At 50.7% G+C, this 25,665-nt stretch overlaps 8 protein-coding genes across 8 annotated transcripts; 3 read left to right on the forward strand and 5 right to left on the reverse strand.

Moving 5' to 3' along the window:
• Positions 1 to 1,238: 1,238 nt before the first annotated feature.
• Positions 1,239 to 5,911, forward strand: BKA55DRAFT_519940 (ABC drug exporter AbcA; the record flags this gene model as incomplete). The annotated part of the gene is made up of 6 exons (XM_046188379.1): positions 1,239 to 1,987; positions 2,054 to 2,221; positions 2,276 to 3,226; positions 3,281 to 4,160; positions 4,210 to 4,600; positions 4,662 to 5,911. 6 exons carry the CDS (start codon positions 1,239 to 1,241, stop codon positions 5,909 to 5,911), a joined length of 4,389 nt encoding a protein of 1,462 aa, XP_046045823.1.
• A 162-nt stretch (positions 5,912 to 6,073) lies between these two features.
• Positions 6,074 to 9,205, reverse strand: BKA55DRAFT_576911 (uncharacterized protein). The gene has a single exon (XM_046193535.1). The coding sequence runs from the start codon at positions 8,824 to 8,826 to the stop codon at positions 6,394 to 6,396; it is 2,433 nt and encodes an 810-aa protein (XP_046045824.1). The 5' UTR covers positions 8,827 to 9,205; the 3' UTR covers positions 6,074 to 6,393.
• A 636-nt stretch (positions 9,206 to 9,841) lies between these two features.
• Positions 9,842 to 10,948, forward strand: BKA55DRAFT_542629 (uncharacterized protein; the record flags this gene model as incomplete). The annotated part of the gene is made up of 1 exon (XM_046190504.1): positions 9,842 to 10,948. The coding sequence occupies one exon, from the start codon at positions 9,842 to 9,844 to the stop codon at positions 10,946 to 10,948; it is 1,107 nt and encodes a 368-aa protein (XP_046045825.1).
• Positions 10,949 to 11,426: 478 nt separating this feature from the next.
• On the reverse strand, positions 11,427 to 19,155 carry BKA55DRAFT_621104 (putative polyketide synthase). Its single transcript, XM_046196770.1, has 7 exons — positions 19,020 to 19,155; positions 16,086 to 18,943; positions 14,907 to 16,013; positions 12,945 to 14,612; positions 12,721 to 12,888; positions 12,518 to 12,664; positions 11,427 to 12,459 (listed from the first exon to the last, which is right to left on the reverse strand). Exons 1-7 carry the CDS (start codon positions 19,087 to 19,089, stop codon positions 11,578 to 11,580), a joined length of 6,900 nt encoding a protein of 2,299 aa, XP_046045826.1. The 5' UTR covers positions 19,090 to 19,155; the 3' UTR covers positions 11,427 to 11,577.
• Positions 19,156 to 20,062: 907 nt separating this feature from the next.
• Positions 20,063 to 21,182, reverse strand: BKA55DRAFT_519801 (uncharacterized protein; the record flags this gene model as incomplete). The annotated part of the gene is made up of 3 exons (XM_046188366.1): positions 20,063 to 20,445; positions 20,501 to 20,798; positions 20,856 to 21,182. 3 exons carry the CDS (start codon positions 21,180 to 21,182, stop codon positions 20,063 to 20,065), a joined length of 1,008 nt encoding a protein of 335 aa, XP_046045827.1.
• A 651-nt stretch (positions 21,183 to 21,833) lies between these two features.
• Positions 21,834 to 23,014, reverse strand: BKA55DRAFT_576916 (uncharacterized protein). The gene is made up of 3 exons (XM_046193536.1): positions 22,748 to 23,014; positions 22,446 to 22,685; positions 21,834 to 22,387 (listed from the first exon to the last, which is right to left on the reverse strand). Exons 1-3 carry the CDS (start codon positions 22,803 to 22,805, stop codon positions 21,849 to 21,851), a joined length of 837 nt encoding a protein of 278 aa, XP_046045828.1. The 5' UTR covers positions 22,806 to 23,014; the 3' UTR covers positions 21,834 to 21,848.
• An 87-nt stretch (positions 23,015 to 23,101) lies between these two features.
• On the forward strand, positions 23,102 to 23,582 carry BKA55DRAFT_576918 (uncharacterized protein). The gene is made up of 2 exons (XM_046193537.1): positions 23,102 to 23,140; positions 23,200 to 23,582. The coding sequence occupies exon 2, from the start codon at positions 23,222 to 23,224 to the stop codon at positions 23,564 to 23,566; it is 345 nt and encodes a 114-aa protein (XP_046045829.1). The 5' UTR covers positions 23,102 to 23,140; positions 23,200 to 23,221; the 3' UTR covers positions 23,567 to 23,582.
• A 248-nt stretch (positions 23,583 to 23,830) lies between these two features.
• On the reverse strand, positions 23,831 to 25,434 carry BKA55DRAFT_666006 (uncharacterized protein; the record flags this gene model as incomplete). Its single annotated transcript, XM_046197764.1, has 4 exons — positions 23,831 to 24,133; positions 24,257 to 24,753; positions 24,804 to 25,133; positions 25,251 to 25,434. 4 exons carry the CDS (start codon positions 25,432 to 25,434, stop codon positions 23,831 to 23,833), a joined length of 1,314 nt encoding a protein of 437 aa, XP_046045830.1.
• Positions 25,435 to 25,665: the final 231 nt, after the last annotated feature.

Below are 25,665 nucleotides of genomic sequence, written 5' to 3' on the forward strand. Positions count from 1 at the left end.
GGATTCTCGGAGATAAGCGGTTGGTGTGACTTGCTGGATGTACGGAATTTTTGTTGACTGAAATCAAAGGGCCAAGCTTGAGAATCAATATGTCGGAAAGAAATGAGCTTTCAATGATGACTTTCGACCCATTCAGGGCTGAGGTTGGGGGCACATCTATGTATTGTGACACTTGGTCCTGGAAACAGAGAAGCTGTTATCTACAGACGGAGCGTAGCACGTAGCCTCTTTAATCACATAATCTCACGCCTCACCAGAACCTTGCATGCGGCTGACTATGTACGGCGCAGGACAGACTGCGCGCTCCTACGGTTCTCGTATGTTTGTGCTTACCACCCACTAGCTATTTGCCTGAAATCATATTGGTGCACCAATCGAAGGATGGAGGGGGAAGAGGGGAGATATGGAAGGGACGGAACCGGAGGGGCAGGGTGAGAGTGCGTTTGAACTTTACCGTTTGGTGGCGGGGTCTAGAACTTGGGGTATTAGAGATCAATGGCTGGCTCCTTGTCAATAATTTTACGAGGTACGCTTTTTGGAAGGTCTTTTGCAGCAGAGGTGGAGCTTGGCGCCAAGAGATGATCGAATTGGAATTATCCATTACATCACGCTATGTGCTATTTGCGGCATATCTGTGTCAATCATGAGTAAATTATAAGCTTATAGCAGCAAAGAAAGATAAGGTACGTGCTCACATGCAGGGCCGAGGAGCGATCCGGTAGGTCCGGCCCCTGGTTTTGACCCTTTCTACCCGGGCGCGGCCCGCTTTTAAGTGCATGCAAGATGCCGTCCCTACCGATGGCGCTATGCTCCTAGTCCGTCAGGTCAACTCAGGAGCGGCGAGTCGGGCCAATTCTTCTGTCAGATTATGTATGGGGCTTGGTATCTCCGTGTGGAGGGATGGACCCACTGTCCGTCCGTAGGGCTGCTTCGGCCGAAGTTGAGGTGGCGGGCGGAGATAGTGAAGACCGAATGATGGCTCGGACAATTAGACTGTCAACCACATTTGCATCTCGGCCGAAGTGTCTGAGAGTCAGTCAATGACCGAAATTGGATGGGAATGAGGTTTTTGAGGTATCACCGTCAGGGGTATCACGTTACTCGTGTCTCGCGTTATATCAAGATTCAACCATCCTTCCATCCATCTTGGTTGGTTTCACTGCAGCTACGTCCCGGATCTGAGACTCAACGATACGAAAAATAGCACAGCAAGTCCGACCATGACGACTGGACCGGATATGGGCTCGACCATCATCCAAGGCGATGACCGGTTGCCATCGAAAAGCCTCAGTAGCGATACCGAGAGAGAAATCCAGCCCGCCTCTGACCTGCAAAACTCGGAAGTCAAGCAACTCGCTCGCCAGTTCTCACGAGACAGCCTCGATGACCTCAGAAGCAAGCCCTTGTTTGGAAGCAACGACCCCGACTCTCCGCTCAACCCGTCCGGCAATAACTTCAATGCTCGCGCCTGGGCTACTAACCTCGCCCGAGCAGCCGCAGAACAGGGCCAGGGATTCCGCCAGGTCGGACTGTGCTTCCAAGACGTCAATGTTTTTGGCTACGGTACACCGGCAGACTTTCAAAAGACTATGGCCAACATCTGGCTTGCCGCACCGAGCATGGTTGTACGGCGTCTTTTGCCAAAGTCCAGCTCTTGGGGACGCAAGCGAGTCAACATTCTGAACCAGTTCAACGGCATTATTCGCGCTGGGGAGATGTGTGCTGTTCTCGGACCTCCTGGCTCTGGGTGCTCGACTTTTCTCAAGACGATCTCGGGAGACCGCAATGGCATCTACTTGGACGAGAATTCGTACCTCAACTATCAGGGTATCTCGGATAGGGACATGCACTCTGCGCACAAAGGAGATGCCATATATACTGCCGAACAGGATGTCCATTTTCCCATGTTGACGGTCAATGAGACATTGACGTTTGCTGCTCGTGCACGTTGCCAGAGGGAGCTTCCAGAGGGAATCAGTCGTACACAGTGAGTATTTTCTGTCCAGACTGTTGCTACCTGAGAAGATACTAAACACATATAACCTCGCTATAGATACTGCGATCATCTTCGAGACGTCGTAATGGCCATGTATGGCATCAGTCACACCAACAACACCAAAGTAGGGAATGACTTCGTTCGTGGTGTTTCTGGTGGAGAGCGGAAGCGCGTCAGCATCGCCGAGGCTACATTGTCCAATGCACCCTTCCAATGCTGGGACAAGTAAGTCATACACGAATCAGTCTTGATCATTAATCACGCTAACTTGTCTTGAAGCTCAACCCGCGGTTTAGATGCAGCCAACGCCGTCGAATTCTGCAAGACGCTCCGTCTTCAGTCCCAGCTCTTTGGTCAAGCATGTGTCGTGTCCATGTACCAGGCCCCCCAAACCGCTTACGATCTCTTCGACAAGGCCATGGTCCTCTACGAGGGCCGGCAGATCTTCTTCGGTCCAGCTTCTGAGGCCAAAGCCTACTTCATCAACCTCGGTTTCGAGTGTCCCGCCCGTCAGACCACTCCCGACTTCCTCACTTCCATGACATTTCCTGCAGAGCGCACCGCACGACCTGGATGCAATCCCCCGCGCACACCCGATGAGTTCGCCGCGGCGTGGCGCTCGAGCAATGAGTACAATGCCTTGTGTGCGGAGATCGAAGAGTACAAGTCCTGTCATGTCATCGGCGGCGAGGATTCGCAGAAGTACCTGGATCTGAAGCGGGCGCATCAAGCACGAGGCCAACGTCCCAGCTCCCCCTTCATCCTGACGTATTCTCAGCAGGTTCAGCTCTGTATGTGGCGCGGCTGGAGACGTTTCTGGGCAGACCCGGGCCCGGCGGTCTTCACTATGGTGGGAAATGCTGTCATGGCACTCATCACTTCGTCTCTGTTCTATAACCTGCAAGAAACCACTGGCAGCTTTCGTGGTCGAGCAGTCGTTCTTTTCATGGCGATTCTCTTCAATGCGTTTGCGTCGATTCTCGAAGTCATGACATTGTATGCAGAGCGACCCATCGTGGAGAAGCAGGCCCGCTATGCGTTTTATCGCCCGTCGGCTGAAGCATACGCTGCTGTCTTGGTTGACCTACCTATGAAGATCACAGCGGCTATTGGTTTCAACCTTGTTTTCTATTTCATGACCAATCTCAACCGACATCCAGGCAACTTCTTCTTCTATCTAATGGTAGTCCTTCTCGTTATCCTCTCTATGTCAGGCATCTTTCGCTTCATGTAAGTTATTTCCATTTCGGCTCACCACACACCCAAAACTGACTGAATCTCCAGTGGCGCTGTATCACGCACAGAGACACAGGCTATGGTACCCGCCTCCATCATGATGCTGGCATTGCTCATTGTCACCGGCTTCGTCGTCCCTATCGGCTATATGCCTGCCTGGTGCCGGTGGATCAACTACCTGAATCCAGTTGCTTATGGCTATGAGTCGCTCATGGCTAATGAGTACAGCGGTCGCAACTTTACCTGCTCTTCCTACATTCCCAGCTACGGTACCCCAGGCACAGAAAATGTGGCATGCGATGCCATTGGTGCTGTTCCTGGCCAGTTGTCCGTCAATGGAGACGCTTACATCAACTCGGCATACAACTACTTCGCCAGCCACAAATGGCGCAATGTGGGCATCATCATCGCCATGGTCGTCTTCAACCATATCGTCTACTTTGTGGCGAGCGACTATGTCACAGCCAAAAAGTCAAAAGGCGAGGTCATGATCTTTCGCAGGGGCTACGTTCCAAAGCTCCACTCCAGGAACCATGACGTTGAGAGCCCAGCCTCTGGTACAGTTGCTCCGATACTGAGTCAGCCACGCGACATGCCCGGCTTTGGGACTGAGAAGGGCTTTCAAGGCTCTACGAGTGTCTTTCACTGGAAGAATGTCTGCTATGACATCAAGATCAAGAAGAAGCCCCGGCGCATTCTCGACAACATCGACGGCTGGGTCAAGCCTGGTACCCTGACGGCCTTGATGGGAGTCTCAGGCGCTGGAAAGACAACACTTCTTGACTGCTTGGCTGATCGTCGTGGTGGCGTTGGCGTCTTGACTGGCGAGATGCTGGTGGATGGGAAACTCCGCGATGAGAGTTTTCAGCGCAACACAGGTTACGCACAGCAGCAAGACTTGCACCTCGAAACGAGTACTGTTCGAGAGGTATGCATCGTGTCACTTCCCGAGTTTATGTCCTAACATTTCCTTATAGGCTTTGAACTTCTCCGCCCTTCTTCGACAACCAGACCATATCCCCGACACGGAAAAGCTCGACTACGTCAACAGAGTCATTGAACTCCTCGATATGCAAGAGTGGGCTGACGTAGTGGTTGGGGTGCTTGGAGAGGGCCTCAATGTTGAGCAAAGGAAGCGATTGACTATTGGGGTCGAGCTGGCTGCGAAACCCCCTGTCTTGCTTTTCGTTGATGAGCCTACGTCAGGCCTCGACTCCCAGACCAGTTGGGCCATTCTGAGTTTACTGGATAAACTGTCCAAAGCAGGCCAGTCTATCCTCTGCACTATCCATCAGCCTTCGGCTGTGCTGTTTGAGCGATTCGATCGTCTTCTGCTGCTTAGTGAAGGGGGCAAGACGGCTTATTTCGGTGAGTAAACAAAACACCTTATCCGGCTTGACGAAAAGCCACTAATAGACCATTGATGCAGGCGACGTTGGTGATAATGCCCATGCTCTCATTAGCTATTTTGAGAGAAATGGAGCTATTCCTTGCCCTCCTGGTGCAAACCCAGCCGAATGGATGCTCGAGGCCATAGGCGCCGCCCCTGGTAGTCATTCAGACATTGACTGGCACCAGGTCTGGCGTTCAAGCCCCGAGTACGACCAAGTCCAACAGGAATTGACTCGTCTCCGATCAGACGGCGAAGCTCGAAGTTCCTCCGAAAAGGCACACGATCCAACTTCGTACAACGAGTTTGCGACGCCGCTCTGGTACCAGTTCCTCCTGGTGACGCAGCGTGTCTTTCAGCAGACATGGCGGTCCCCCTCATACATCTACTCCAAGCTTCTTCTCTGCATAGCCTCCAGTCTCTTCATCGGGCTCGTCTTTATCAACTCACCCCTGAGTATCCGCGGGCTGCAGAACCAGATGTTTGCCATTTTCGAACTGACCAGTATCGTAACGCAGCTGGTGAACCAGCAGATGCCGCAGTTCATCACGCAACGCTCGCTCTACGAAGTCCGCGAGAGGCCCGCGAAGGTATATAGTTGGAAGGTCTTCATGCTCGCTCAGATCGTGTCCGAACTTCCATGGTATACGCTGGCTTCGCTTCTTATGTGGACTGCATTCTACTTCCCCGTTGGATTCTACTCCAACGCCCAAGAAGCCGGGCAGTCTCACGAGAGGGCCATATTGATGCTGCTCCTCTTCTGGGTCTTCTTTCTATGGGTATCTACCTTTGCACATCTTTGCGTCTCATTCAATCCTGGCACAGAGGAGGGCGCCAACACCGCCAGCCTTTTCTTCTTCCTGGCTTTCTTCTTTTGCGGTGTGTTGGCATCACCGGATGAAATGCCAGGCTTCTGGAAATTTGTCTACTATGCTTCACCACTGTCGTACTTTGTCTCGGCCACCTTATCAACAGGACTGGCCAACGTCAACGTGACGTGCGCAAGCAACGAGTTCACCTTCTTCCATCCGCCCAAGGGCCAGACATGTGGCGAGTACATGGGCGATTACATCTCTCAAGCTGGGGGATATCTTCTGGATTCACTGTCAACCGAGAGTTGCCACTATTGCCAGATCAAGGAGACCAATATCTATCTTGAAGCGGTCAGCTCCAGTTACAGCATCAGGTGGCGAAACTTCGGCATTCTGTGGATATACGTAGTGTTCAACATTGTAGCAGCACTGGGATTGTACTGGCTTGCGAGGATACCTAAGGGAAAGAAGAAGTAGATCCAAGAGAGGGGGTTTGCCGAAGATCTGTGAACGTCGGTGAATTTGTACGCGTTTAGCACTTGGATTGTTGGTCATGATGGACAAAGCTCCGCAAGAACATTAACATTTACGTTCTCTGCCTGATTATTTTAACCTTATTAGTATTAATTGACCGAACCACTCTGCTCTATTCGATCCTCGTTACATAGCCTCATGTTGACCGGCTTGCTGAAGACTCATTCCCCTCTTATCGCTCTACATATGAAGCTGTGACTTGCCTCCAGCCAGAAAAAAACCGGATAACAGGTAACTATCACGATTATAGAATACAAGACTTATTCTGTGATTATCAACGTCGATGAGACTCAAGATAAATACATAGACTAGCATTACAAATGGGTATCCTTATTCACCAAAAGAGCAATTTTATTCTCGTTTCCTGAACAGGCTGAAGAACAAGCATAAGCCTACACCCGTACTCACTCGAACAAACCACTCAGCTATCCCATTAGAAAGGTTTCATCGGGTAAGAATGATTCCCAGTCCAAGTCCAAGTCCATGCCATAATCGTTCGATACCTGGCCCCCGAGATCCGTGCTACCCATAGGGAGATCAGCATAAGGAACCGAGGCTGACGACGCCTTGTCCGCTCTCATCTTCAGCATGCTATAACTGGATTCCAGGCTATCTCTCGCGCTCCGTGCAACTTGCAATGGAATAAACGACTCCGTTTCGATAGCTTCAGCCTGGCCGAGGATCATGCTGAGGAACATGTGGCTTTTCACATTTGTCTCTCCCTGACGGATGCGCTCTTCTGATAGTGCAATCATATCGCGGATAGACTGTTTCAAGAGGTGGCGGTACTGGCTGGTCCTGTGCAGCGTACCGTCGAGGCGCTGTGCCTGCACGTGTATGAGAAGCTCAAGACCAACCGCCATACTAGCGACTCGGATGCCCTCGCGGAATAACCCGCCGCCTGACGCCATCAACCTTGAAAAGCCAGCATCAGGCTCAGGTGACATGAGGGCAGTTGCAGCATCGAGACTTAGCTTGAGCGAGTAATAGTAAATTGGGTTGGTGCGGGCCCGGTTGCTGAAAAAGAAGTGTAGTGGGATCATGAAACGACGGACCAAGTAGTCAAGAAGGTTTCGATGGAAGGGAGTCGAGCCTTGGCCGGGTTTCATCAAACTGCTGTGCAGAGCGTTTGTCAACTCCGAACTGAGTGCAAGGATTTCCTGATAGGAGGATTCATCATCGGGTTTGTTTAGTACATTGATGATGCGAAGGCGGACAGGGAATGACGCCAGGAGTGCAAGCTGTACTGAAGTTGAGGTGAAGTAGCCTGGAGGGTGAGATGGGATAACTGTGGTTGAGTTACCCATCTCATCGTCGTTGAGGTTGGAGGGTTGCTGCGTGTCAAACTCGTCCAGAGATATCCTCGGTGGCATTCTAGAGTCCAGTGAAGCCTGTATAACTAGCTCGAGGATAGTGGCCCAAAGCCTGCGACGGATCTCGGCTTGAAGCATTGGCATCGATTTGCCAAGGTAAGCAGGGTCGCGGTGCAGGCCGATCTGCATAGCTCGGTGGATAAGCGAACCTGTCGACATCCACACCGTGTCACCGCCAATGGAGAATATCTGCCGGGCCAACAGCGTAAGGCAGTAGATTTGCAAGCCAGTAAGGTCTACGCGATCCTTCTCGAGCGGTCCAGCGAGCCATGTCTCGGAAGCATAAATCCAGTGATGCACCAGCTCCGCGTTGCGAAGTGCTTCCTCTGGAGTTGCATGATCGAATAGGCTTGAGCCTGTCGCGATGACGAGAAGAACGGTCAAACGCAGAGAATCTGTGACAGACTCGGGGTGGTCCCAGTATCTCTTGTAATCGGCCATGAAAGTCGGGCAATGGAGGATGCGGTGGGAAGACTCGAATGACTTGAAGTAGATATCGACCATGACATCGCATGTTTCACGGGAAGGGGGGACAAGGAAATCAGTGGATGACGAGAGACCCCTCGTAGGACGACTGAGTTTGATGGTCTTGGCCATGGTCTTGCACTTGGCAAGGAAGTCGCCAGCTTGTACAACGACGGATGCTACCCCAGGTTCTTGAAATGCATAGCTGCTGCTGCTGGACTTGCCCATTATCTCGACCCAGCAGGCAAGGACGTAGTGAAACTCCTTTGTGATCTCGGCCCAGCTACCCCTCCCCATGTCCCTGGACTTATTAAGTACAGCTTGCCAATCCTGGGAGCCGTGGGCGGGTTCATTTTGGTGCTTGTCGCTACCAATCACAGATGGCGGCGAAGGGGCTCTGGTGCTGTGACCTCCAGCTTGGCTCTGGTATCTAGCAGAATCATCAAGTCTCTGCAGTACCTTGTGCAGTAAATCTTGAACATTGTCATCATGGCATTGAACCTGGCTCTTGTTGGTGTTATGGTCATTACCGTGCCTGGGGATGCTCGAGGCTGGTGTTGGAAATCCGTGGCCAGCTGCTATCGTTGCTGTCGCCGAATGAGGCGGTGCGACATCCTGGTCATGAGGGGTGAGTGCACTATCGCGACGTGACACTTCAATAGTGGATTGAGCTGGGTGACAACCTTCTATGGCAGTGGCAGTGGCAGTGGCAGTGGCAGTGGCAGTCTCTAGGGGTGCTGGGCTGGCTGTTGATGGTTGTGCTGATACCCTGTCCCTCACCCGTGAGCCTCGTACGAGAACAGACGGCGAGCCATCGCGGTAGGGCTGATAGATGCATTCAGTGTTATGGCGAATACAGTGAGCACAGGGGCTCCTTTGGTCGCACTTGATCTTGCGACGCCGGCATTCGTGGCACGCGAGTGCCGGACGTCTCCGCCGATGGGGTTGAGACGATTGCGCCAGGCCCTGCTGAGGCGGAGATTGTGGCTGCTGCTGCTGCTGAGGCGAAGTCCTGTCCATGGCGCATTGAACGACGGAATTGCTTGTTGGATCTGGGGGCTAAGCCTGCTTCCTTCTCGGCCGTACGCGAGTGGGTGATAGGGAACTGACTGAAGCAAGCACGTAACGCACTCGGTGGTACAGTCTCACTCAGGACAAGACGGAGTTGAAGAAGAAGCGTCGCACGGAGATAACAGGGTTGGTGGGGGTCCAAGTTTCAGTCCGAGATGACGGACCGGACTTCGGAGATATGGGCTTATTCGCTTGAGCGGTATATTATGTAATGCAGCCAGCCCTCCCTCAATCAGTCTGTGCCGCTGACAGTGCGTCATGTCACATGTCACTTTTGAAGTCAGTGGCACAAAAGTAAGTGAGTGACAAGACAAGACGGTTGGAAAGCTGGCCATCATCTTATTAACAGACGAGATAGTCTACATTCGCGATAACATGGCCATGACATATTTATTACTGGCAGATCGGCTGGGAATTTAGTACTATCTATATCATAAAACACTGCTAACTCAAGTGCAACCAACGTCGAGTCCTTACAAGTACTACCCTACAGAGACAGTCAAATTGGCTTGTGAAAGAGCACGCCTTTGTACCGACCAACCAACAATCTTACTTGCATATACCATCGTTCCACTGATGACATGAAAAAAAAAAAAATAGCCGACTTTACCGGACCTTGAACAGTTCCTTCGGAGAATATTCCGGTTCCTTACCTCGCCAGCCTGGAAAGGAAAAGCAGCCGTCTTCGAAGATGCGCAATAGGCATCAACCAGTGAGAAGGATCATGATTAATCAATATACAAACCGTAAAGTATGCGATAGGTAGGTCCGGCAATTTTCTGTCTTATGCAGCTACAAACTACAGCGCAATGGAGTTCATTCCGGCAATTCGCAAGTGACCGACAGAGTCGAGTATAATTAGAGACATCGAACGTATCATGTGTTCCAACATTGACTCTTTGCAACGTCACACACACACCACCTACTGCTTGCATTTCTCCGTCAGAACCTTACCACATTCCTCATGTCTTCACTCGTCACCTCTCTCCTCGGGGTTTTGGCCTTGGTCGCCCCGGTCTTTTCCGCCCACGTCAAACGTCCCGGACACCACCCGGGGTCCATCCCTCTGCCGTCGCGGGATCTCCATTTCCTCCCCATTGGCACTTGGGCTGAGAATCTCGCCGTTCGGCCCAATGGCAACGTTCTTATCTCAACATCCACCCTCAACGGCACTGTATGGCAAGTCACGAAGCCTTGGGAGAAAGAACCCAAGACTGAACTTGTATACAACTTTGATGAGTGGGTGGACCGTCTGATCGGTATCGGCGAGAGTACACCTGACAAGTACATCGTCGTCGGCTCTCGCTTCTATGCGCGAACCGAGATCTCGTCTCATGTCGGGAGGACGTTTTGCGCCATGGAGCTGGACTTTACCAAGACTCCAAATGCCCCAACTGCTCGCGTGGTAGCATGGATGCCCGAGGCCAATCTGCTGCAGGGCGTTGCAGCCTTGCCGTGGGATCGCTCCATCGTCCTCATCTCGGACCAATACGTGCTTCGCCCACGAGAGGTTCAGGTTGACTGGACACCCAGCCCCGGTCAGATCTGGCGTCTCGACACCAAGACTGGAGAGTACGATCTGATCATGACCAACTACACTGAGATGAACACGGTGTACTGGCACGGTAACAAGCCCACCCACGATGTCGGCATCAACGGCATTCGCATCCAGGGAGATACCCTGTACTGGGTCAATGCCGACGACGGTGGTATCTACAGCATCAAGCTGAAGAAGGACGGACGGCCACAAACCCCTCACGCGCCAAAGACCGTTTCAAAGACGGACTGGCTGTGGGATGATTTCGATTTCGGCCCCGGCAAATCGGACTTGATCTGGGCTACTGCCAACAACTCCATCGTAGCTGTATCGCGCAAAAACGGAACTGATAAGATCGTTTCCGGGTACGGAACCACGGACAACGAGACTTTCTGGTCACCCACTTCCGCTCAGTTTGGGAGAACCAAGCGAGATTCTAATATTCTCTACGTCACCGGCAACTATCCTAATGCAAGCTCTCCGATTATTTCCGGTTGGATCAAGGCTCTGGATACTACGGGCTTTCACTTTTAATTTCCCTTGTGCATCAGCGCCAATGCTTTACCTCATTGCATGGGCGCTGATTGATGACATAGGATGCTCATCAACATCATTGCAATCAGGAACGTATCTCGTCTTGTCAATCCATGGATCCTTGAGACAACGAGATACTTAATTGAGGGTTTCGTAGTTTATCTTCTTCAGAACAGCTAAGGTCGTTCAACTACGCTTCATTGCCATTGCAGCGTCTAGATACTATAGCTTTCATTGGACCAAATACATTTGATAGCAGAAGCACTGATCACTCTTGTAGTCCACCGTGAGACTTTCGTATCTATCCACATCTCTCTTGCGTGATGCGATCGCCGTGCGTTGCTAAGACACTGTTGAGCCTCATTCGATGGGTGACCTCGTCGAGTGTGCTTTGCGCGTATGAAGAGACGTGAGACACAAGTTTCGTATTTATATGGAGGACATGACTGTGAGAATTGAAAATGCCAACATCCAAAGTCGTGAGTAATATGGAAGCTTGCATCGAGAAATGATGACTTATTGCAAATGAAGCACTGAACAGCATTCTATCATCTGTCTATGAAACAGCCCGATAACAAAAAGATCCCATTCGCCTCAGAAAACTATACCATCCCCCAACCCGTCTTTACTCACGCCTCGCTTGGTTCTATAAACTCTGCCACAGTCGTCGAAAGCGCTCTGATGGTCATTTTAGGCGCCAAGAGATGCTGGAAAGACATTTCAAGCCCAAATTGCTTGAACAGCCAGTTCCGCAGGTCCGCCCCAATCATACTATCCAGTCCGTAAACCGCTATGGAAGTACCGTCAAGCTCAAACGCTTCAGTCGGAATGAGCAGCATGCTGGATAACTTAGCTATGATGTGGTTGGCGATGGCTGCAAGCACGGCATCCTCGCCTTGAGCGCGAGCCGCGTGGAGGACAGCTTTGAAGTCTCCGTTGCTGCTGGTCGAACCGCCTCCGTCTTGTAAAAGAAGGCTGACGGTCGCTCGTAGGTCGCTAAACCGTGCATCGTGGTACCAGTATGCATCCTCCCTGCTAGCACCGGACTGTTTGATGGCCGACGCTAGAGCAGCGGGCTCCAGACCGAGGATAAGCTGCGAGTTCCCCGGAGAGATGCCATTGGAATCCCACGTACGCTTCTGCATGGCTGTCTCGAAACCTCGAAGCATTTCTCGCTCATCGATACCGTACATGGCTTTGCGAAGAAGAGCCGTCTCGATAGCCTCGTTCTCCGCTACAACACCAACGTCCAGCACCATTGGCAAGATTAGCGATGTTGCCGGCTTGCCTGCGAGGCGGCATTGATGGGCTAGCGCATCGAGGAAGCTGTTGGCTGCGGAGTAGTTCGCCTGGCCCGGGTTACCCATTGTCGCTGAGATGGAGCTCGTCATGACGAAGAAGTCGAGGTCAGCTTTTCCATCTAGGGCGTCAACAAGGTTTTGGGCACCAAGGACTTTTGGTGCCATGGTTCGTTGCCACTGGTTGAAAGTCATGCTGTCGAACATGACATCCTACCGACCGAGTCAATAACTGTTCTACGATTCATGTGAGAGGCACTGGGGATCATACCTGTAGAACCATTGCAGCATGGATAACGCCACATATGGGGCGAGTAGCTGTTACGTCTGCCACAAGATGCTCAACGTCGGACTTGATGCAGACGTCTCCTCGATAGACCTGAACCTGTGCCCCGGCATCTAATAGATGATTCACCACCTGTACGACATTGTTGTCAGTGTTGAGCACTGGATCATCAGCGATAGATAACTTACCACAGCGGCATCGGACTTGTCGGTACCCGATCTTGACAAGAACACAAAGTCTCGTGCACCACGATCGTACATGAACCTTGTCAGACTGCGACCGAGGCCACCTAAGCCTCCGACCAAGAGATAGGCAGCGTCTGGCCGGAAATGAAGGTCGTTCGTAGTCGGTTGGATCTACAGATGATTAGTATTGGTGTGAGAGAGGATGATACGTGAATGAAGCTACGAACCTTGACCAAAGACCGTTCATGATCAAACCTGACGACCAAGTTCCGATCCTTTCCGCCAATAACTGAATTAGCGCCCTTGAGGTCATCGATGGTATATACGTCTGGCGTCTGAAAAGTCGTGTGTTGTTGGATGAACTCTACTGCCTCTCGCAAAAGCCCCCCAAGTCGATGTGGTTGCTGCTTGTGTATTGTCTTGAGACTCGTAGTCTGGAACGTAGCACCCCTTGAGAACGGCAGACAGTCCAGACTTCCTTCGACCACAGAATCATTCAGGACAAAGCGAGCGTTTGTGGGCAGATGTCTCCAGACTTCGCTGCTTAATGCTGCAAAGTCATGAGACACCACAGCGCTAGGAGCGTGGTCTGTGTCGTCGAGAAGAGCCATGATGCCTTGAAAGTCCGAGGCCAGCAACGAAGTACATCCTTCCATGTCTTGCGAGTCTCCTTCGGCAATGGCCAGCGTGAGGCGAAATCCCCAGGCTTTGCTTAAAGCGATGACTGCACGGGTGAAGGCAATCGGTGCCGGGAGCAGTAAAACATGGTCATTGGTCTGCACTCCTGCTGCGTGCTTGATTGCATTTATGGCGTTGGTAAGTCCTGGGAGAGTGGTTGCCTGATGTTCAGGGTTTGAGTCTGGGCATAAAGTAGCCAACGCTTGAGTGGTTCTGAGGCATGTAATGAATGGGCTGGGAGCAAATGCCACCATACTTTGTCCGTACAAGCTCTCGTCAACGCCGGATCCTATTGCCATCACGGTTCCGACCACAACCCGTGGCGCCATTGTTTGTTGAGTTTGAATATCTGCTGCCTCAAAGCTTGCACACTCGACTCGAAGTACAATCTCGCCATCAGCAACAGGACTCTGGGGAACCCTTTGGAACACTAATTCGCCTTGTTCAATGATGCCCTGCAATGGCGTATCCCTTGGTAATGGTAGCTCCTTCACAGAGCCAAGGTTTGCACCGTAAGCATCATTGAGAACTGTGTTTGGTACAACTCTTGGAACGTGCAGAGTACCATCTCTGAGCCAGTATTCCGTGTCTGACCCTGATTCCTTTGTATCAATCCTGTCAAGCAGTGTAAGGACAGCATTTCGAATGGCGGCACCGTTTTCCATGGTGTGAATGTCGAGCAGGATAATTTTGGCCGACGCATCTTCTGATCGGATTGATCGCAGGAATCCCGCAGTTGTGCCCTCCAGAGTGTTCATTCCTTCTTGAACACCGGTTGTTAACCAGAGAACGGGTGCTCCCGATGTTAGGATATGCTTTAATGAGGTGAACCTGTCTTGATCTATCTCGCACAAGTTCCATGCTTTGCCGTCGATGATGAGTTTATCAGAAGTCGAGATCTCTGCCGAGGCATCGCTAGTGCTTCTCACGTTAACTTGGCACTTTGAAGTTTCCGCAATACCCGTCCAGAGAGAGCCGTTTGGAGCGGATGTATTATCATTGGTATAAATGGTGATACGCAGGGAATCGTGCAAGTCACCGTTGGCGTGACCATTGTGATGACTATTGCCGTTTCCGTTGGCGTGACCATTTGTGTAGCCGTTCGCGTAGCCGTTGTTGGCGCCTTCAACAGACAGATGGGCTTTTCCATTAGTAAGAATATTGGAATGACCATTTGTTAGTCCGTTACTGTAACCATTGGTATGACTGCTATCAGGCTGGGAGCCAGTAACAGTGTAGCCGGAGACAGAACTGCCGGGAAGACCAAGGCGAAGGACAGGGTCCGTCAAACCACAATCCGATGCAAATTCGTCAAGTTTGCTATCGACGACATGCGGTACTGAGAATATAATCTTGCCCTTCTCAGAAACACGAGGCTTGATGTCTTGGAGAAATATCTCTGCCAAACTCGGTTCCTCGAAGCTGACAGCACCGACGACGACAAGGTCGAGCGGGCTCGTCGACTCCAACTCGGACTTAATGGCTTCAATCTCAAATACGAAGGCCGACACGTTCTTGGGGAGGTTTCCCCCGGCGATGATACCCTCGAGATGTGCCGGCGAAGGATCCGCAAGCAAAATGAGAGTGTCCTTGGAGGTTCCCTTGGCTATGGACGTCAACACTTCCATCTCCCACTGGCCAATGAACAAAATACTATTCGCAGCTCTCTTGTGCTGCTCGAGCTCTACTATTGCAGCCAAGGCATCTTGATCCGTGTTGTTCACAGAGAGGAGTTGGAGAGCAGATTGGTTTGAGAGAAGGTCGATATCAGGCTTCCACACAGTTTGCATGTATGGTTCGCGTAGTCTTTCAGTCCGAGCATTCTGAGGGACTGCGGCCTCATACGAAACGAGCCCCAGGTTAGACAGATCCATGAGCAATCGGCCAGTCGGCGTTTCCAATCTCGCATGCGTGGTAGCGTATCGACCGTTCAGCTCGCTGACCCACGCCACTGAATCACCCAGAGAGTTGTCAACGTCAGCAGTGGCTGGCCACAGGGACATCTCATCAAACTCTATGGGCACTGCACCACTCTTCATCTCAGCATGAAGACCGCTGTTGAGGGCGACGAGAATGAGTTGTAGGCATCCATCAATCGTCGACGGATGCACAAGATAACGGGACTCGCCCGGGACCAGCTCTGATTTGGTCGAGATGGCAATCTTGCCCGCTGCCTGATGATACCGACTGTCTGATTGAACACTAGCCAACGGCTGGAAACTAGGCCCGTATTCAAACCCAACACGGTGGAATGCATCGTACCAACGCTTGCCAGTTACTCTCTGCATGAGCTTCGATGTATCGACAGGATGTTTGCTTCCGCTTGCGAGGTTATCCGTACGGTGGTTGGCTGCAATCAAACCTTGACAGTGCATTCTCCATTCCCCTTCGGACAGAGACTCGATAGAAAAGCTGAACCATTTTCCATCTGTCTTGTTGAGATGTAGCTGAATGTCGATACCGCCATCAGTCTCAGGGACAACTAATGCTAGCTTGATTGCGACGTTTCGGAAGGTGACGCTCTCAACCTTGAGTCCAGAGTTGTCACTGGTCTGTAACAGAGCTTCGCAGGCTAGAGAAAGGTGGGCTGCCGCAGGAAAGACGACTTCCTTTCCAAGCTGGGATGGGTTAGTTGGTAGCTACTCGGGGGTGAAGCAATGATGGGGACTGAAGAATGGGCTTTTACTTACACGATGGTCTTTGATCCATGGAACATCTTGAAGACGGATAGTATTCTTCCAGGCAAAGGCGCCACCAGAAAGACCGTAGATCCTACTTCCGAGCAGGTCGTGTCGTAAGTGCGTCAACGATCTCTGCTCTTGGCTTGTCCTCGCCTCAGCCCAATACTTCTTCTCATAACTCCATTGATACGGAGGCAAGTCAACTAGTAGGAATGGTCCCTGGCTCTTCTTCATGCCAATAGCCGTGGACTCTTCAGCAATCGAGTTGACTTGTTCGGTGTTGACAGGGTAATTCTGCAAGAGAAGAGCACCCGCAGTGACCAGAAGTTTCTTGGCACAATCATGATTCCGGACAAGCGTTGGGATGTAGGTGAGTCGATCAATGCCTTCCCCTTGGCAGATTTGCTTGAAAGGGCCAGCTAAGGCGGAATGAGGACCGATTTCGAGCATCACCTTGACGTTGCCTAGTGTGGGGTCTGATGCAAGTGATACGACTGCTTGGTCGAAAAGAACTCTGCTGCGCAGGTTGTCGCTCCAGTAGGTTAAAGGGATTAAATCACCCGTAAACTCTTTGCCAGTCACACTGGAAAACCAGGCAGCACGAGGGCGTCGCCAGGATCGAGTGTCCTGCCCAGAGAGTGCATGGCCAAGAAGCTCGTCGTAAACGTCAGCGACATTTTCCATTTGCGGAGAATGATACGCTTTCCCCGTGTTTAGCTCCCGGGCAAAGATACCCTCTGCTTGAAGACGCTCTCGCATCGAGACGATGGCTGTTTGCGTACCACTAAGTGTCGTGCTCCTCGGTGAGTTCTGGCAAGCCACAACTACATCAGCCGACGATATGTATGAAGCTGCTTCTTCGGCCCCGAGGCCTACAGCAAGCATGGAGCCGAACGGGGCATGCCGCTGGACAGCATATCCTCGCAAGAAGGCAGTGATGATAGCCTGGGGCGCGGACAAGAGGCCAGCAGCATAAGCAGCAGCAATCTCACCGGAGGAGTGACCGACTGTAACCTTGGGGATAATGTCCCACCTAGCGAAAAGGTCGACAATGGCGATTTGGACAGCAGTGCAAATGGGTTGAGCAATCTCAGGCTGGCTGATCTTACTTGTCTCAGCTGGCTCCCTCAACACGGCTTCGAGAGACCACGACGGGCGCAAGTGATCATCCAGGCACTGAAGGATATCATCGAGGGCTCGGATAGTGTTGAGGAAGGATGGGAAGCATTCCATGGCTGTAGCTCCCACACGAGGCCACTGGGCTCCCTGGCCGGTGAATATGAAACCAAGCTCTGGTACAGCTCCTGGGGCAGTCCCAATCGTAAACTCCGAGAAATTGAAGTCTTGCTCAATTGTTGAGGGCGATGCGACGGTGAATCCTCTGACAGGAAATCTCGTACGGTGAGAGAGGAGTGTGTAAGCCAGGTCCGGCAGATAGTATTTCGACGCTACAGCAGCGTGAGCCGAGATGTTACGCTCCAACGTCGTTCTGTCATGAGCCGAAAGAAGCATAAGGTAGGGGCGAGAGGCTGCAATGCCACTGTAAGAGTATGAAGACCCTTCTCGTCGCTGACCGTGTCGATACAGGGGATAGAGATTATCCACCGACTCAACAACAAGATGACCGTTGGTGCCCCCGTACCCAAAGGAAGACACACCCGCGCGTCGCAGTCTTGAGTGCTCAGGCCAATTATCGGTCTCTCTAGCAACTCTGATGTTCCAGTCTTTCTCTGGGATGGCAGGATTTACCGTCTTGAGGCCGGCGACACCAGGGATAATGCCAGACTCGGTCATGAGAGCAGCTTTCATCACGGCAAAGATACCGCTCGCGGCTTCACTGTGTCCGATATTTGCCTTGATCGCGCCAACTATCAAAGGGTTATTGATGGATCTCGAATCATTCATGGCTTTGGCAACAGCGTGAGCCTCAATTGGATCGCCAACGGGCGTTCCAGTTCCATGGCACTCCACGTAGGGCGTAAGAGAGGGATCTAGACCAGATTTGGCGTAAGCTGCGCGAATTGCGCTTTCTTGTCCAAAAGCACTTGGGAATGTAATACCCATTCCCGAGACTTTGCCGTTTGAATTGACCGCTGATGTGCGGATGACACCACGGACTGGATCGCCGTCGCGAATCGCATCAGCTAAGCGCTTAAGGTACAGCGCACCAGCGCCTTCGGCACGACCGTAACCATCGGCGGAGACATCAAACGTATGACAAGTAGACGTGGGAGAGAGAACACCAAGTTTAGCGGTATTCATATGCTGGTCGACAGTGAGCACAAGGTTGACTCCTCCGGCAATGGCTGCTGTACAGTCTCGCGCCCTCAACGCCAGACAGGCATTGTGTATCGCATACATAGAAGACGAGCAAGCCGTATTGACTGTAAAAGAAGGTCCGTGAAGGTCAAAAACGTTGGCGAGGCGAGCACTGATGATGCCTGGGTCGACACCTGTTGCGGCGTAGTTATGTCGAAAGTCTTCCTCCTTCAACGACATCTGCTGGAAGTCACTAGTGAAGCTTCCCACGTAAACAGCTGTATTGGAGCCAGCTACTTTATCAAGCGTCAAGCCCGCTGACTCCAAACACTCGTAAGTGACTTCGAGCATCCTCCGCTGCTGCGGATCTAGCCACATGGCTTCTATCGGTGAAATGTTGAAGAAGGTGGGGTCGAAGTCTTCGGGTGTGCCCTCGAGAAAATAACCCCCAGCGACATTGAAGCTACCAGGGCGCTCTAGGTTCTCGTGCAGGTATCCGTCGATGTTGAAGCGTGAGCCTGGGACTTTTGAGGTCCGTACAGACTTTTTACTCTTCAGGGCCTCCCATAGAGAGGATGAAGATCTGATACCTCCGGGTAATTGGCATGCTTCATTTTGACGAGTTAGTAAATCCGACGTGACCAGAACACTTGATGCAACGTGGGCTTGTTCAGGTGGACTTACACATGCCAACAATGGCAATTGGCTCCAATCCCACCCCTTCCATTTCAGTTCTCTCGCTAAAATGAGGCATCTTGAATGGCAGGCAACGTAATAGTTGATAGTAAAAGTATTGTGAGCCGATTCTTTAGATATAGAGAATGTTCCGGTGTAGATATCATGCCAAGAGAAAGGATAATTTACTTATAAGAGCAATGCACGAGATCTCATATGAGAACAGGCAGACAGAGACTGATTACTTTCAGCTAAGCTTTAGTGATATTTGCCTCGTGTCACATGCTGTCCCGTGGCTATGAGTCTCAAGATGGTATTAATTTTCTTATCTCATCGGCCTTCCAGAGGTTGATTTCTTTCGGTGTTTTTTCTTTGACACTTCTTGTTTCCGTGCTAATATTACAGCCGATCAGATATCCTGAGATGCGTATCAGCACAAGTCTCACCCAACCGAAATTCCCTCGGGCACTAAAACCGGACGGTTGTTAAAGCCCACCTATCCTAGTCCATCAAACAATGATTAAGGTTTGATTGGCCGGCGACATTTACGATATTACCATGGTTTTTAATGGCGACTTGAGTCTCTCTACATGCTTTAGTGCCCGGTCTCTCACATGTTACGGTGTTTTACTCGATGGGGCGGTGCGTCAGTAGCATACGGTATCTGATGCGGAGACTTGTTCATGGCACTGCTCTTAGCTAACCGCAGCATCATCAACCTTTGCATACTGGTTTTACGTCCGAGTCTCTGTTTGCACAGACACCAAACCTAAGTCACAAAGATTCTTGTTGACTCACAAATTAATGAAAGTACAAAGCTTCTATGGTGTATTGCGTATTCATGTGGCAAGCAACGCAACACGCTTGGACTTGTACTTGAGGCCAAGTGCGCTATTTGGTGGTCACGCTAGAGGGTAGATAGATACTTATAATGGAGTAGAGTAGTAGTTTTGACTGGCTTGCGAAAAACCACAAATTGAAAGATCGTGTGTACATGTGCCCCTCCAACATATAGACATGGGCATTGGTGCTACAAGGCGCCCAGTTGACCTCTACATAGCTTCAATTTCCTCTCGTTCAAGCAACTTTCCAGTAGATCCCATGGTCTCAATCAAGCGTCCACGGATATGTTCTCCCACGACAGTCTCTGCCCCAGAACCATCAAGTGCCTTTGCATTCAGCTTGAGGTTTCCGTTAAGGAAAAAGGCCACGCTATGGCGGTGCTTGTCTGTGTTGGTTAGCACGCGGTGACGAGCACTACGATAGTAGCCCCCGGTGTATTTCTGCATCATGTCGCCCATGTTGATGACATAGGCGTTCTCCTTGACGGGAACGGGGACCCATGAGTTGGATGGCGGATAGTACACTTCCAGGCCCGTCGTGCCCGGTTCCTGTGCGAGGATGGTCACACATCCAAAGTCAGTATGGTCGGCGACTTTAAACCACGTGTTAGCATCTCATAGTCATGAATGTTGCAATGGTGGCCTTACCTCCGAACTGACGGCTGTCCTGTGCTGGCACTGGAGCGTAGTGAAGGAACCGCATGGGGATAGACGGCTTCTCGAGCAATGACTCGAAGACATTGGGTGGGCAATTCCACTCTTTAGGCAGTCCCTGAGCAAGGATCTCAAGAAGCTTGCCTACCAACTCCACCATTCTTTCCTGGTATCCCATGATCACGTCTCGGAACTTCTCCTTGGGCAAGCTTGAGGGCCAGAGATTAGGGCCAGTCGAGAAAGAGCCACAATCCGGGTCCTCCAGTGGAACTTCTCGTCCCACCATAAAAGTCTAGAGAGTATTGTATCAGCATCCAAGTTGAATAAATGCCAAAACGTGACGTTTTACCTCCTTGGTATCAGGAAGAAGGCCTTTGTGGTGTGTCTGGATCAGAGGCGGCTCGTAACCTCTGAAAGAACGACCAACTGATTTGTTGATCCAGACTTCCATCTTCTTGTCCTCGGGCAAAGCAAAGAACGTCTTGTTTGCGTCAAAGGCTTCTTTAATGGCATGTTCAGGAATGCCGTGGCCGACAAGATTGAAGAAGCCGTAGATGTGACAAGCGTCGCTCATGTTCTTGACGACGGCCTCACGAGCCTCGGCTGATGCATCAGCATCTAGAAAGGCACTGATGTCAACCGTAGGTATGGTTGCGAGAGCCTCGATATTAGCCATGATGTGATGGGATGTCAAGAAGATTTCTGTTTATCTCAGTGCTATAGTTTAGTGAAAGATCTACCTGGTATTCTAGCTTAAAAAGGTCTCATGAGGTAGATAACCCTATTTGATAGTCAAGTGCTACACGAATCATCGTATGATTTCAACCAAGCTCTGACAATAATTCATCACTGACCCGGAACAAGGCGAAATCCGGTGCCTTGAGTAGTTAACTTCCAGGCGCTCATTTACCGAGGCCAGTCAAGAATTATGTCCCGAGGGTAATCATCGCAATGATTGAACAACGGATTTATACCCCGACTAGTAATTGAATCAGATAGTCTCCGGTAATCACCAGAATTGGATCCCATGTGGTTGCGTCACCCACCTAGCCTGAGGCTTCTCGATTCCGACCGAGCGAAAGTGATACTTTCTAGTATCTCTCTTACTATCAAATCTCAACCAACTATTTTGCACGTTCTCTCAGTACCGCACTCCAAGCAAAAGATTCTAATGCTAACTGTGTGGCTCAAAATGAAGTTCACGAATGGAAGCCCAAGGGGCAACTCATAGGGAAACGATGAAGAACTGGGAAACAGTTACAAGTCTTCCGCACTTATACGTGGATTCTATACTCAAGTTGTCACGATCATAGACTAGATTCGATTTGGCTATGTGTGCTCTTCAATAAGGCTGTATCGTATCCTTCCTAACTACCTTCGTAGGCCAGGCTTGCTCGTCCCTCCTGCCTTGAATGACATCTGCGCAGAATTCCGCTCCAATAACGGGATTCAGGGCTCCCATGGCAGCCTTGTTCACCTCCTTCCCTGTAGCTCTGTCGTTACCAAGGCCCGTGTTGAGAAACCCAGGTGATACATTAAAGACAGCCACACCGTCGTCTCGCAAAAGACGAGCCCACTCAGCCACCAGCATATTCATTGCCGTTTTGCTCACTCTGTATGCATACCATGGGGTTTCAGGCTTCGGCCATCCCGCTGGGGCCTGCGCATACTTGGGGCTGGTGCCAGCTGCGTGCTCGGAAATAGATGACAAGCCGCTGGTGATAAACACCAGACGCGGCTGTTGGGCCGGTGAAGCGAGCAGCAGAGGAGCAAATGCTTGCGTAAACAGATGAGTGCCTGTGACATTCACATCATACGTCCGATTCCAACCCTCACGGGCGCAAATTTGGCCCGATTTCACAGCCATGTCTAGATCGAGGCCTGCATCATGTTGATCAGTAAATGTTGCACTTGAGGAATGTGATCCTGGCAAACGAACCGGCATTATTCACCAGCACGTCAACGCGGCCGTGCTTTTGCTCTACAAATTTGAAGGCTGAGGTGATAGACTCGTCTGACGATATGTCGATGGAAAGCGGTTCAGCGCTGGAGCTGCTGGAAGGAATGAGACTTCTCAAACGAGCAATCGCATCTTCGGCCCGAGTCAAGGAACCCCGGCAACCCATCAAGATGTGACAAGGCTCTGGACGTGAGAAGAGTGCCTTTGCCGTCTCATAACCTATCATACATTATTTTTGATTGTTCTACTAGAGATAACTAAGTTGTATTGCAGAAACTCACCTAAGCCGCTATTGGCGCCTGTGATGAGGATGATGGTCTTGGTGGTAGGAACAAGCATGTTTGTGGTGGTCAGCAGAAGATAAGTTGGATCAAGAGCAAAGATTCCTGGTTCGGCTTCCGACACGATTTAATTTTAAGCACACGCTGTCGGTCATTTTCTATGATAAGAAAAGTAGTATTCAGATGTGACAGAAAGATTTCCGGCAATGTGAGCGAATGAACCGCGATTTTCGACCGATAAATCGAAATATGGCCCGATTATGCATGTGCATCAAAATACTCTCCGAGATAATGTATAGTTAACATCTTATCAAAGACACATAAGCGTCAGCGTCTTCCGTCAGCAGCCAACTACCAACTTACCCTACACGTCATTAGTCAATTCGCACTGCCGTATGTTTCTTGTTAGGTATACTCTTCAAATAACGACGACCTACTTACCCTTCATGCAGTTACCATTGCCAATATACAAGAATGCCTCCTACGCTTGAACCTTGCTTGCTAGTTCAAGTTCCAGACAAACCCGGGAACAAAATTGCCGAGGAGCGTCGGATTCATCTAGTAGCACATATGACGGCGAATAAAACTCAGATTGACTTGGGTCGCTTGGTCATGGCTGGCCCGACAGTTGAGACGGTGTCTTCGGGATCTGACCCAGCTCCCCCAACTATCACCGGTAGTGTCATGGTTTGGAAGAGCCACAGTGAAAGTGAAGTCAGAGGGTGGCTGGACGAGAACCCTTACGCGATAATGGAGGTTTGGGATATGGAATCTGTAAAATTTACACCATTTCTATGTGCAGTTAGGAAGCCCATGTAATAGGTTTTATAGAGAGATTGCACAAGTTTGTATCCCTCAATGCGAGTTCGCAAGTTGATCTCATCTGGCGATGCCTTGAATATTGCCTCTGTAAGTACATGTAAAAGATGGAATGTCGGTAGTCTCTTGAAAAGGCTATTTAAAAACCTTAGGTGTACAACGACTATCGAATGTAATAACAACACGTCACTAATGGTTAACTATTCCAAGGACCTCTGCGCTGTACATAGAGTGCACCGTATAGTTGACAAGACTGTCTTGAACCTACAAAGTGTAGCCATCCTCTTCACTGAACCCTTCAGCAATCTCAGGCTGTCCCCGTAGTCGCTCCTCATACTTTTCAAGCGTCTGCTGAACCATACCCTCAACATCAAAATTCCAAATCTTGTACGAGCGGTCTCGGATCTCTTCAAAGCACGTATCTGCCTTGGTCCAGCGCTCGGGATCTGCCCACTCGCGCTGGTGGTACAGATCACATACCCTTCTACTGCTGTTCACTAGCCATTGAGTCCGTCGACGACGCATCTTGTCAAAGGTATCGAATGCAACCTCGACAGAATTCCTCAACTCTCCTACTGGGTGCTTGCTCACTTGCTCAAGAAGAGTGGCGAGACAAAGAGCATCCTCCGCCTAGTAATTTTAATCCCGAGTTAGCGAGATTTCGGTGTCTGGTATAGGACAATCACTTACACCTAAACAAGCACCTGCGCCATGATGTGGACTGGTTGCATGAGCGGCATCACCCGCAAGACATACAGAGCGGTCATAATATGTCGGCACCGGATAATCTCCCAGGTCGAATAATCCCCATTTGCTCAGCTTAGTAGGCATCAGGCTGACCAGATTTCGGACTTTTGGGTGCCAGTCATGCAGAGCAGCCTCAACCTCATCGCGGGAGCCTTCAGACACCATGCTGCTGTCGCCAGACCAGGGCCCTGGATCAGACAGAAAGATGACGACGTTGAGAGCTTGATGGTTTGCCACAGGGTAATGCGTGACGTGTGATCCGGGGCCGATATGGTGGTGGAAGTTGTTGGCTAGCCAAGGTCCGAGGACCTCAATGGCGGCACTCATTGGGACAAGACCCCTATAAGCAACCTTGTGCGTGTACTGGGCGTATGATGCCTTATTTTCAATACCCAGGATAGACTTTCTAACATTGGACTTGATACCGTCACACCCAATGACTTTGCATCGATGTTAGCTGTGTGAGGTCAACAATCTGAGACAAACATACCGGCATCAGCCTCAGCTGTAGTACCATCTGCAAACGTCAGGAGAATACTCCCATCTTCTCTATGCTCCAAAGTATCCATTCGTTTACTGAATTCGATTACTCCGGGTGGCAGATCCTTGGCAAGCTCCTGGAGGAACTGATCTCGTCGGCAGCCTCGGAAGCCGCCACCTCCAATCTGGGCGAGAGGTTTCTGGTAGCTGAGGTCATCCAGTCGATGCTGGTTGTACCCATCAATCCAACGCAGATAGTTGTCTTTCTCGTTCTCATCTGAGATAGGCACAGCGCCGCATCGCTTCAGGGCTTCGGTGACGGAGGGGTTCAGGAGGTCCACTGCATTTCCAGTTAGTTTCAAGGAATTTGATAAATCACTGAGTCACTTTGGTAGATGGTGGAGTTATAGTTGCGGGCTTGGACATGGTAGGATATTGTAGAATGGTTGCTACGTACTGCAATGACGGGCACATGCCGAGAAAGCAAAGCCCGCCCCAATCTCTCGAAACCCAGAAGCTTGTTCGTACACGCGTACTGGTATCTTTCGCTGGATCAGGCCAAAGGTTAAGATCATAGAAACAACGCCACCGCCGACGATGGCGATCCGCGGCTTAGTATCACCAAGCGTAGTGTCACCCATTTTGTTTAATCCTATTTGCTTTGGCAAAAGAGAATGATACTACGAAGCAAGTAACATCACACTTTAAAATCAGAGTGTTGATATGGTTCAGGGCAAGTATAAAAAAGAGCAATATGCCCGAGCTATCTAGGCCCGATTTGCTATGCGTCTGGCTTGTGATTAGCGCCAAAAGCAAAAGCAATATCGGTCTCGCCATATTTGATTTCGTAAATGTCCGAAGAATTTGCTTTA

Source organism: Fusarium redolens (assembly GCF_020744475.1).
Source record: "Fusarium redolens strain MPI-CAGE-AT-0023 chromosome Unknown BKA55scaffold_14, whole genome shotgun sequence".
In the NCBI taxonomy this organism is placed as follows: domain Eukaryota; kingdom Fungi; phylum Ascomycota; class Sordariomycetes; order Hypocreales; family Nectriaceae; genus Fusarium; species Fusarium redolens.